At 36.8% G+C, this 12,377-nt stretch overlaps 1 protein-coding gene across 3 annotated transcripts in view; it reads right to left on the bottom strand.

Moving 5' to 3' along the window:
* Nucleotides 1–3,676: 3,676 nt before the first annotated feature.
* The window catches only part of LOC128151218 (meiosis-specific coiled-coil domain-containing protein MEIOC-like), a 34,350-nt gene continuing 25,649 nt past the window's right edge, over nucleotides 3,677–12,377 (bottom strand). For all 3 annotated transcript variants that reach the window (XM_052808458.1, XM_052808441.1, XM_052808451.1), the window contains exons 7-9: nucleotides 10,868–11,002; nucleotides 10,572–10,752; nucleotides 3,677–8,790 (exon numbers count right to left, since the gene is read on the bottom strand). In XM_052808458.1, the coding sequence (XP_052664418.1) occupies nucleotides 8,534–8,790; nucleotides 10,572–10,752; nucleotides 10,868–11,002 (573 nt within the window). In that variant the 3' untranslated portion in view covers nucleotides 3,677–8,533. The remainder of the gene's footprint in view (nucleotides 8,791–10,571; nucleotides 10,753–10,867; nucleotides 11,003–12,377) is intronic.

Below are 12,377 nucleotides of genomic sequence, written 5' to 3' on the forward strand. Positions count from 1 at the left end.
CAGAAAGACTTCAAATTTGGTTCTTAAGTTACCATCAACATATCAGGGCTGGGATGGCGCTGCGGCTGTTTGGGAACCAAAATTCCTGTGGCTTGCCCTAAGTGACAGCCCTTGATCAGTCCTAAACCAAAGAGGACGAACAGCCTGAACCCACAAAAACTTCGGTACATTCTTCCTCGCTCACCTACGCGATACGGGAAATGCAAAACCACGGGGATTTGGGATGGGAGCGAAGGGAAAAAGGAACCAAAAATGTTTGTGGGGTGTTGATTTGGGAGGAACTCTTTCAAAGGTGAGCTCGAGTAACTTCATATTGAGCTATTTAACATGTATATGTCAGCTGAATATGGAAATGCACGTTTAAATTATTCAAAGCACCATGAAAATTTATAGAAATTTTCCACTAATGAAAAACAATTGTATCAATTATTTTTTTCTGCATGTCACCAGAAAACACTTAGAAATTTTAAACTCTAAACTGAGGAACAGTTTTTCCCTTGCGAGGTTTGAAATTTCACACTAGACTCCACAAGACAAACAAGCTGAACTCTTGCATTAGCTGTGCAATGCTCGACTTGCGACCAGTATTACATTCACAAACCATAGGACAGGATTAATCCCATCGACAATGTAAGTATAGTCAGCTCATGCTCCACCTGTTACTAGGGGAAAAACCAAGGGCAATCCCAGCCCATGCGACCTGCCAGACTGGCACTATGAATCTCTATGTTACCAGGAGGAATCTCCCTCAATGCTTATGAAGTATATAAAGTGCTGGCTATTATACGCAGAATAGAAGGGATCCTCAAAAACCTATAAAAAGCAGCTGACAGTGCAAGTAAAAAAGCAGGTGTTCACAATACAGTAAATTTCATTTTTTGACTGTCAATACCTGACCTGCTGTGCACATATAGACACACTCACTGTGTGCAATTCCAGAATATACACAGTTTCCATACACCTGAGATTTGCCTGAATTCATCTCACTGAGGAAGGGAGAGAAGAATCAAGATCTGCACGTCAGTGATTTGCAAAGCACGTTGTCATCCAGTGTCTTCTAGGACATTCAGCATAAAGGAGTTCTGTTCCTGCTTATAGCTTCCAATATCTATGTAAACAAAACCACAGAATCATAGAATCATTTAGGTTGGAAAAGACCTTCAAGATCATTGAGTCCAACCATCAACCATGCCCACTAAAACCAGATCTGCGACACTTGGTAATTTGGTTTGAGAAACACGTCAGATTCAGCAAGACTCCCCCCTGCCCCTCAGCAATGCTATGTGAAGTAGTTACTAAAGATTGTCCTTTATTTTCAACTATTTGATGCAAGTCTACATTTTCAGAAGTTGTCTCTCTGTGTGACTTTGCATTCAGATCAAAAGATATTCCTCAGACCCAAGCACAACTAATGCCAACCCAAACTGCCTGTTTTTCTCCCACAGAATTTGCTGAAGTAATAAAACCAGTCTCATAAAACATGAAGAATTTTAATTTTTGTAACTGTGTTAAAGCAGAACACATAACATCTTTTCAAGGCAGAATTACCAAAACCAAATTAATCTCACATGGAGAACAGCAGCTGATAAGTAGCGTGAGTTGAACTGAACAAATCAAGAAGCTGTAACTATTTATTAGGGACATACATACAACACAGTTGATTATTTAAATAAAAGGAATCAATCACATACATAAAAATACTAGGAAATTACACTGGCCATGATTTATTACAGAATTCTCATCTTTCTGAGACGTTCATACATGTAACACAAACCTTATAATCTCTTTTGACTGATGTACCTTTTGCTTAATAGAAACCACGTGTTAGTGTGCACAGTTTGCCTGAAGCTACTTTACACAAGTGAACGTAACCTAGCCCCAGCCACAAGGCATCCCGGTGTTCCACAGAAAATATCTAACAGAAAAAAAGGAAAAGCAGATGAAATTCACAAGTTAAGGTGTGCCAACGCCCTGTAATATCAAAGTACATCCCAAAGAGATCTGCAAAGTATAATTTTAAGAATGTTACACAAGAGGTAGAAGTAAGATTTTTGCAGCGTTCATTCAAACATCCACAGTTGTTTTACAGAAATACTTAAATAAGCCTAAACTGATTAATGATTAAAATCTTGTATAATCAAAAATTGACTTTTTTTTTTTTAAGCTAAATTATACTTTCACATATTTCTGTTGGGCTTACTGAATGGATCAACTCACAAAATCTTCCTTCAGTAATGTTTCACTAGCAGTGTAAAATTTGCTACTTTAAGTAAATGAGTTTAACCAACAAACATGTAAAAGATATACTTCAGACACCAGATAGCATATTAAAATATAGACACTATTAATCTTTGTATATCTGTCATAAAAAATAAAAGGAAACTTATTTTTCCCATATATATTGGAAATAGCCTAATTCTGTGAAAAAACTATGCTCATTAAGTTATTACTGTGCATAAACAAGTTTTAAATTGGTTGTATTTTATACAGTAAAAAAATGTAAAGCAATCTTTGTCTGGCAATGATTTTCGGTTGACTCTGATTTACTCTCTCTCTCTAACAAGCTTTTTATACACTATATGTAAATATTTTCCTTTTTAAAGCTCATTTGGCAAACAAGCAAAGAGGTTTTATAGCTCCAGTTCCTCAATATTTTTAAGTTGCTCCTAACCTGATACATTTACAGTCTTTAACAGCACAGACTACATACATTAAATGCTTTTTTTTTGCACCTTTGATTACAGTATTGCTAATGAAAAAAAAAAAGGAACTTCCATTCTATAACTGATAAAATTGATAGGCAAAGTTGTTATTTAAAAAAAAAAAAAAACAAATTAGAAAGCAGTATCTACCAAAAAATAAGAGATGCCTGATTTTTATATAGTGTTCTACAAACAAAAAAGTGCTGGTGACTGAGATGGATAAACTGAACAGGAAATAAATCAAAGTCTTAGTATGGTTAAGGCTATATTTCCATCGAAGCAGATCAGGATAAAACAAGGTGCAAAATTCTCAGAAACCCACAAATTCAATTCAGCTAAAGTTTCTGCAGTAGGTACGTTCCTCAGCTTTAAAAGAAAGCAAAATTATCCTGCTAATTCCAAGTTGTCAGTGTAGTGAGAAACCTTATAAAAAAGGCTGGGAACACATCCTTCTGGAGTTTCTTGATAACAAATGTTCAAGGTGAACTACTAAGCTTGTACTTACAAAGAGCCTACCTAACTCGAGATATCATGCCAGTAAAGCAACAAAGCCAGAAAAAGACAAAAATCTGTTAAAGCTGCTGGCTTCAATGGAAGCAGGACCACGCCCGTCTCTTCAGTAGCCTAAATGCAAATGCACCTATTTAAAAATAGTAATAAAAATATATATTCCAAAGTCAACTGCTCTCATATTCACTGATGTGCACTATTCCCTGTTCTTGTTCAATATAATCTACAATAGCAAAGAGTTAAATAATCAGGAACTCAAGTTTTTCCACTTTAATGACTCCATTAGGAAAAAAAAAAAAAAAAATCTATAGAAGACTGTGGCCACGAAGCAGAACTTAAAATTTAGTTTTAAAACTATGATCATGTACACTGACAAAGTAACAAAGATACAAAGAACAAAAAATCCCCAACCCTACTGCTTTGGGTTGCTCCAACATGCAGCATTTTGACATCACAGCTGCAGCATTTTGACATCACAGCTCCCAAACAGAGAATGGGAGGAAAAAAAAAAAAAAAAAAAAAGAAAACCAAACCACAACAGCTTTCAGAGCAGGTAACAATGTAACTTTAAAAAAAAATACATATAGGCTTAAGGACTGTTTGTTGCATAATCTTTACAGCATTTAAACAAAAAAATCCAACTTACAGAATTAGAGCTATGACCTAATAGAAACTGTGTATCTGAGAATATCATACTGAGTAAAGGTGAATGCTGTCACTTGAGGAAGAACAGATTTAAAAAACCCAAACAGTTCAATGAAGGTTTCATGCTAAGTACTCCTTGCCATTTGTCATTTTCTAAGTCTAGAAAAGCTGAGCTTAAACCCTACTTCATTCTCTTCCCTTACAGACAGCAGTGGAGAGGCGAGATCCAAGAGGGAGGACCATACCCCATTGGTTTGAACCAGCTGTTCCCAAGCCCTTTTCTAGCCCCTCAAGCTGGTACACAGCTTGATTCCATACGATTAAAACATACAAGGGTGGAAGGATGGCTACCAGAGCGGGCCAAGAACAAGCCAACTCTGCCACAAGTCGCAGCATTGAAAGCTGACAGTGTGTGTGAGGAGCAGATGGGGGAAAAAAGGGAAACACGCTTTAGGCAAAGACAGACTCCTGGCCCCTCAGGCTCACACCCTTCCGACCGCAGGAGCCACAGGGGAGTGATCCTGTCCACTGGAAGTAGGGTTTCCTGTGGCTCAGTGTTTCCTTCCTCCTCGTAGCTCCCCTTTCCTTCCGTATTTCCCCAAACAGAATGGGAAAAGGCCTGGGTAGCAGATCAAACATAATCCCAGGAAGCTGTGCTCATGGTCACTTCTGGAAAAGTGCATAGGCCTAAAGCTAGGAAGCTTTCCACAAAATTTTGGAGTATCTCCACACTTCTCCGAAAAGGCAGTAAAGGCTAAATGGCCAGCAAGTACCTCAACAAAGCCTCCCACTCGCATAATCTCCATCTTCTACTATTCGTTTACTTCTCCAAAGAGAAAAGGTACCAGGAATAGTAAGAAGAGACGACTTATGAAGACTAGAGCATCAGTTTCCAAGCTGTAAGGCAAATCATTTCCAAATTATACATATCCAGGTACAGACAAAAAGATTAGTAGTGGTCGTAAATACCAAGAGCAAAGAAGAATATTCAGTCTGGAAGTAAGAAACAACCAATAGCAGCAGTAGTTTGGGAAATAGTAGTTTGTCTTACACACAGTCCTGAAAAGGCCACAGCAAGACAAGCACCACAAACCTAGACAACCTCCCTGTATGCTCTTCTAAAAAATAATGACAAACTAATACCCATTTCTTAGTTTTAGTTTATATAGATACTATCAGGCTAACTTAATTGCCAGAGGGACCCTGCGGAGGCAGAAGAAAAGCAGAGATAGCAAACCTACAACCAGAAAAAAAAGTTTACTCTGATGCTGGCCTCTCTTCTGGGAATCAAGAAGGTGGACTCACCAGAAGCCTCCAGTTATTTATACAGAAGTAATTGCAATTCTTAAATCTGTGTTGTACTAGACTATCAATTTGGGATTTTAAAGCATTAAAGATTCATTACCAACTATCAAAACATACACCCTAATAATAATCTTGATTTGAGAAAGGACTCTTAGGTATCCTGTTTTCTTAAACTGGAGCAATCTAGTATCACTGCTACCATGACTAGCTACAACTCTGCTATCTTCTTCACCTCATTCAAAAATGTAAACTGCATAAATCAAAACAGAAAAAAGAGAACAATTAAATCTCAACAAAGCTGGGGGGGGGGGGGGGAGGAGAAGGAGGGAATAAACTAAATTTTACCTGCTTGCTCCACAAATCGGGGTGGGGAATTTTCAAAAATCAAACCCAACTCCAATACAAAAACATCTCTCTGGCTGAAGTGTGACCTAATACCTTAAGTCTGCTTCCACTGAAGTCAGTAAAATGCAAATACAATTAGTCCCTAAAACCAGAAGCATCATACTTATACTTAACTCATACCAAAAATTCAGTGTGATACTTAGAGAATTTGTACATTGTTGCCAAATTAAACACGAGGCAGCTAAAAAAATTTTATGACTCTAACAGAGCTGCTGCAACTCCAGGTGGTTATTTTACAAAATACAGTGTTTTTTCCCCTGAAATATAAAAGGGCGTGTAACAAAGCAACAGAACCTAAGCATTCTAAAAGGACTTTTGTCTTTAGAGGTCTAATGCTGTCCATAATCCAATCATTTAAAGAAATGGGCACAAAAATCATTTTGGTATGAAGACCCCGAGTTTTTATGAAGAAAACAGAGCAAGGAAAAATGAAATATGAGCGCGTGTTGGTCGCATTTGTAGGGCATGACAAGGAAAATCTGATACTAACACATTTGACCTGTGGCGACTCTCCACAGCTACGGTGCTTTACGCTTGTTAAAGAGCCCATAACTGGACAGTCTAACAGTATGCAAGAACAACATTAACAGCGTATGCTAATTGTTAGCTATAGTCAAGTGCAGCCACACTGTAACCCTTTTTAAATGCATTTTTAAACTGCCAATGAAAACAGAAGTGAGCATACAGCTATTTACCATTTTTGAAAAATGAGACTGTTAAAGGCACATTAACTATATTATGAACCAATTAAGACCACATTCCTTCACAATAATAATTAACACACGAGCAATACAATAAGGACCTACTACGCCCTATACATTCACCACTACAAAACAATCCTGCAGGACTACAATTGTTCTGTAAACAGAAAAGCTGATCAAGACTTTCAAATTCTGATTTCTTGTCAACACAGTAATCATAACTAAAACCCAAAACTATTCATTAACTGAAATACTGTAGACTCCACTTTTAAAACCATGGAGTATAGTTAATTAGTTTCACAAACACAAATTTAACCTTCTTAAATTAGTTTGTGCAAATAAATTGCACATGCACACAGAGAAAACACTCACACTATAGTAACTCTCTCCACTACCTGTTTTTTAGGCTAAGGCTGAAAATATTCTTTTAAGTTGAATTCACTTTCTTTAGGGAAAAAAACCCATAATCTTGCTATACTAAGATTCCGATTTCTATCGACTCCTGTTTTTAAACTTTATTCAGTGGATTACAATGAGGCTTGTGCAACTTTTTTCGACGAAGTTGTGTAGCTACTGCCTCATTACAGTTAGCAATGGTCCTATTGAGACTACATCTTCTCTAGAAACATCCACAGATCCAAAACTACAGAACTGCATTTGGAACATTTTGCAAGTACATATATATATGGAAACAATTATATATTTTTCCACAAAATGTCAAATTCAACATCGAACACCATGGAACATAAAAGTCTTCATTTTTGTCTTTCAAACTTTGCTTATATCCCCAACTTAATTCACTTTTAAAATAAGAACTGCTCGCCAAAGCCATTCATTATATACTGATACCTAAGAATCTTAGTTTGTTATTAGTACATGTTAAGAGATTGTGTAACAGTAAGACAGCTGTTAAAGCATTAAAGTATTTATAAGTGCCCTAAGAACAAAACTTGAATTACTCATTCTTTTCTAATTCTCACCCTGAACATTCACACCGATACATAACACTTCTGATTGTCTAGGCCACAGAATGGAGACTAGTTAACAGCAATTAAATATATTAAATCTTCCATGCAAAAAATTAATCAGTTAAACAGCTTTGGTAACCTAGTATATAGTTAGCTTTGTGTAAGTATTTCGCAAACATCCCTTCCCCCCCAAAAATCCCTATATACCATGTGTATATTTATATAATAATATACATATTTCCTGAGTAAATCGTTAAATCTGCTTATTCGGAAGATTTGGCAAAATATCCAACTTTGTATTACTAAAATAGAATTTTAAATAAACATTCAATAAACACATTAAAATAAATATGGAATGTTTCTGAAAATTATAGTACCATGAACTTACATTAATAACAAACAATAATTTTTTAATTAAGTGCATACTATGTTATATAGTTACTGTTTTTTAACCCACTGAGGAATCAATAAATCTAATTTCTAATCCTGAGTGACAACTTTATATCACCTGCTAATGTGTACTTCAATGCAGTACTTACTGCAAATCTACAAAATCCTTTTTTTTTTTTAAATGGAAAATTTTAAATGGACTATGCTATAGAAAAGCTTGGTTTACCTTGGTTTAGCTAGAAACTGAATTAGCAGCACAATTGCTGAAGCATCTCACACAACCAACATTAACCAATTATTATTCTTGTCAAACTGTTAGCAATAACCTGAACAACCTGACTCCTTGTCACAAAAACAATATAGGAGTGTGGATCATTCTGTACAGAGTGATGGGATGCAAACTACTTAGTGATCACTTTGGCACTTAAAAGAACTATATAATGGTGCAAAAAAACCCTTAACAATTTATGAAATACCTTTCAGATGGATTTTTTTTTTTTTAAGTATGCTAAATTGTATCATTAACAAAGAAAGGAGAATTAAGTTCTACCACACTCTGGTTTCTCAGGTCATGGCTTGACTCACAGCTGATACATAGCTTTGGATAAGCACACAAGGAAATGCTCAGCTATTGTTTAGTTCCTCTTAATAAAATTCTTATGTAGCAGACATTGCAATACCAGCAATATTAAAATTGCATTAACACTATTACAAGATGTGTCTCTCAACACCAGAATCACAGTAACAGAATTGCAGCACTGATCAGTTATGTTAACCCTTTTGCTTTTTTTATAACCTATCAAAAACACCTTCCATGGTACTATCCAGGACACTTTGCCCTTCCCTCCCCATCCTCAGCCTTCTGCCTCCCTTTTGTTGTTGTTGTTGTTATTATTATTATTTGCTATTATTCCAGAATCCTCATGGGTTCCTCAGGTTTTTCTTTTTTGCTTCCTCTGTTTTCATGCTCCATGCTGCTTTTTTCTTGTGTGCTTCTGTTTGGAGGACAAAGCTCTTGCAGTGCCCTTTCAACAACTTCTTGTTTTACTGGACCGCTTGAAGAGTTTTTTGGCAAAGTCATCTGTAACGCACACCATAAAGCGGTACGAGCCTTGCGTGTGGAAGCAGCCAATTCTCTAATGGCAGCTGCCAGAGCCAGAACATCTACAACAGAAGAACATGTTACAGGTTAAATCAGTATACAAGCCTGGTAATATTAATATATTAAAACATTCCATAAATTTGTTCAACCCATCACCAGTATGCAAAGTGTGCTCAAGAAACAGCTAACATTGTACCCTGGTGCTGCACTGGTTGAATTCCATCAGTTAGCATTCTTCTCTTGCAAATGATAGCTATAACATCTCACACTAATAGCAACCATAACTGTGTCCAAAATTCAGTGGCATAACCATCAGGCCTGTGATACAACCATTAAGCCCATTTAATTAATGTTATCAGAGGGGACGATCTATAATGATACTCAACAAGTATGATTAGTAAAACTACCTACTCAATTCCAGCCAGATGAGCTTGGTGCAATCCTTTTTTCCTCCTTTGCCTTCCTTTCAGTGGCACCGATACCCACCCAGCCTCACAGTGAGAAAAGGCTCACTGCCGACCCTTGGATATATGATCACCAACAGCAGAACTCAAAGAAACACATATTTCACAGCAAAAAACAGACTAAAGGCTTTTCTAGATGTGGTTTAGATTGTGCTTAGAACCCAACAGCAGCACAGCTCCTCTTCAGAAACATTAACACTGCAGATGTTACCATTAACCATAGAAGTCTAATTACAATTTTTCTAACTATAAGTATGGTACAGGATGGTTCGAATAATGCTTCCATATACCTTTACGATAAAGCATTATCAAAAACATGGTTTGTATTTTTTTTTTTTTTCTTGTAAGATGATGACTACCTGCTTCCTGGCTTATGCTTGGGGCTAATGTCACATTACACAATTTTAGGAGTAATTTTAGAAGTTGGTTTGCATATAGGACTATTACTTTTAAGGATGTGACATCATGCTTGACACCTAACTTGTGAAACCAAAACATTTTGACACTCTTTACAATTTATCTTTCCCTTCTTACAAGGAAGAACTATCCCACACACACTGCTGGAAGGCAAAGGTACCACACTGTCAGCTTCACTGCAGCAACAGGAAATAATACAATATATGACAGTGCTGAGTAAGGATCCAAAAGAGGATGGGGGCGAGGCAGGGGAAGTGCATTCCTCTTTGGAAATCATTTTCCAAGACACAGGTATTTTCTGAAGAAAAATAATATGATCTTTACCGCCAAACTCCAAATTCCTGTATCTATCAGCTGTACGATCATTATACTGAACAGCAAGTTATCACTTACACTATGCTGTTAGAAGGGAATCAATTTGTCCTTGTTTTGCATTACTTCTACAGAAGTACATACTGCTGCTACAAATTATTTTGGCTTTACTTCAACAGAAGTCGGGAATCGTGAAATGTAATTTCTGGTGTTTTTGTGATTTAGATAAGGTAGACAGACACAATTGATTAGCACAGCACCAACACTTGTTTTTACTTTATAAGCTGAAGAGAAAAGAAAGACTAGCAATACCACTAAAAAAAGAAACTCAACTTGTTTAAAAACAAGTATGTTTTTACTTTTAGGACAACTACTTAAGGTAATATAATATCACTGAACAGTTTTTACAGTTCTCTTTTAGTCAAGAGGAAAATGTTTCAAAGTGTTTAAACTAGTAACAGAAAAACAGAAAAGAAAAAAGATCTCTTAAAGCAATTTAAAGTCTTTTAAAAAGTGACAGGTTTACAAACTTTTTTTGCTGAAGTTACAATAATTGCTGCATATTTCAAATTTGCATATTTCAAATGGCCTATTTTCACAATTAAATCTTTGCAAAAGCTTTTAAAACCACCGAAATGGAAAACAGTTACCTTTCTCATTATTATAACGTGGTGCTCCTTGTCTCTGTGGATTAGCAGCATTAATAATCTCATCCTTACGCCTTGCCTGTGTTATGTGAATGGCTTCCATATGGTGTTCCAATGTAGTGGATATGTTACCGTGTACAGGGGTACCACGAAGCCTTTCCATTTTTCCTATTAATGTGAGCACCTGCCAGATACATTGAAAACACCAAAATCGCTAAGTATTTATAAGTCTCCATTAAACAAACAAACAAACATAAAACCAAAAAGAAATGCAGGCATTATAACTGAAGAAGGCTTACCCTGGCTTGTTCTCGTAACTGGTCGACAATCAAACGATCAACTCGTGATGGGTTAGCAGGAAGTCGGGACACAGGAGTGTTATTTGAGCTAGATATGCGCTTTCCTGGAAAGTTTCTTGCAAGGTCAGCCTCAGTCTGGGGGGGAAATAAATAGCCATTGTAAATGTTTGAAACTAGTACAATATTACAATCCATATTTTCAGAGTCGTTTAGAATTTTCAAATACATTAGAAGTGCGCTTCCTATCTTTCCTTCTGACTGCATTTACAGAAAAACGTTCCCAAATATCCGTCTGGATGTACAACCAGCTGCGGTAAGAATGAAAATACTTCTCTAATTCAGCTCAGAGTACAATGCTTAGTGCCAGCTTTTAGAACCAAAGCTGTACAACTTTATTTTAACCAATCTTGGACACACCTACACAAAGAAATTCTTGTACAGTACCCCAGGAATTTCAACTGTATGCCTCTCACTGCATCTCTCAAGTGTCACATATTATGGTTACTAACAAAAGAAACAGGTGATCACACCAGCATAAGTTGTATCTGAAGTGCATCACGATTAAGCCAGATTTAACATAAACTGGTATCAGCTCTGAAAAAGTCATCAACATAACTGCCAAACTTCCCATCGAGAAAGGAACTGGCCAAACCACTATACAACTCAGGCAGTGACTAAACATCACCAAATCTATTTTTGGATAAGAACTTCTCACACTTGGAGTAAAAAGAGACAAAACTAGCAGCTGATTCTATATCTCGTTCCTTCTGCAGCGTACAGTGGACTTGGGAGAAAAAGATTAGGTACCACATTGCAGTTCAAGGCAAGGTTAAGTCCCCATTCATGCTATGCACATTCGTACTGAAAAGATGTGCTGAAGTCCTTTTCTTTTTGCTTTACTGACACATCCATATTATTTAGTCTCTGCCCTCATCTAACATGAATTACAAGAACTGACTGACTCCACTTGCATTCATCTCAGAAGCCTGAAAGACATTCAGAAAAAAATGGATGGAGAAAGGGTCATGAATTCATATACCACCACCAGGTATGTAAGAATTACAGCTAATAAGCAATTCACAATACTAACCTATATGCACACTTAATATTGCAGGCAATTCCTAACAGACAATTTGTAGAAATTCTTTAAATTCAAGATCCCTGGAAAAGTGAGATTTATAAAAGGAAACAGGTAAGCTCGCTGTCACCGTGAACTCCAAAGCAGCTGCTATGAACAGGTTTCTGAGAGCTGAAAGGGCTGACTGATTAGACAAGCTAGATAGAATTAAATACAAGTCCTGCTGGGGTGAGGGGCTCTGTCTACACTCCTGAGAAATTAATGTAGGGCGAGAATATCAAAAGAAAGTCCCTCCCTACATACTTAAGTACAGGTGAGCTATAGCATTCTCCCAAACTGTACCTACAAACAGCGATTAACGCAGTCCAGGCACATTCTTGTCAGCCAGATGCAGTCATCCCCTTTTGAGGAATAATTATTTTGGTTGTAGGA

This window comes from Harpia harpyja, chromosome 1, assembly GCF_026419915.1.
Source record: "Harpia harpyja isolate bHarHar1 chromosome 1, bHarHar1 primary haplotype, whole genome shotgun sequence".
NCBI lineage: Eukaryota > Metazoa > Chordata > Aves > Accipitriformes > Accipitridae > Harpia > Harpia harpyja.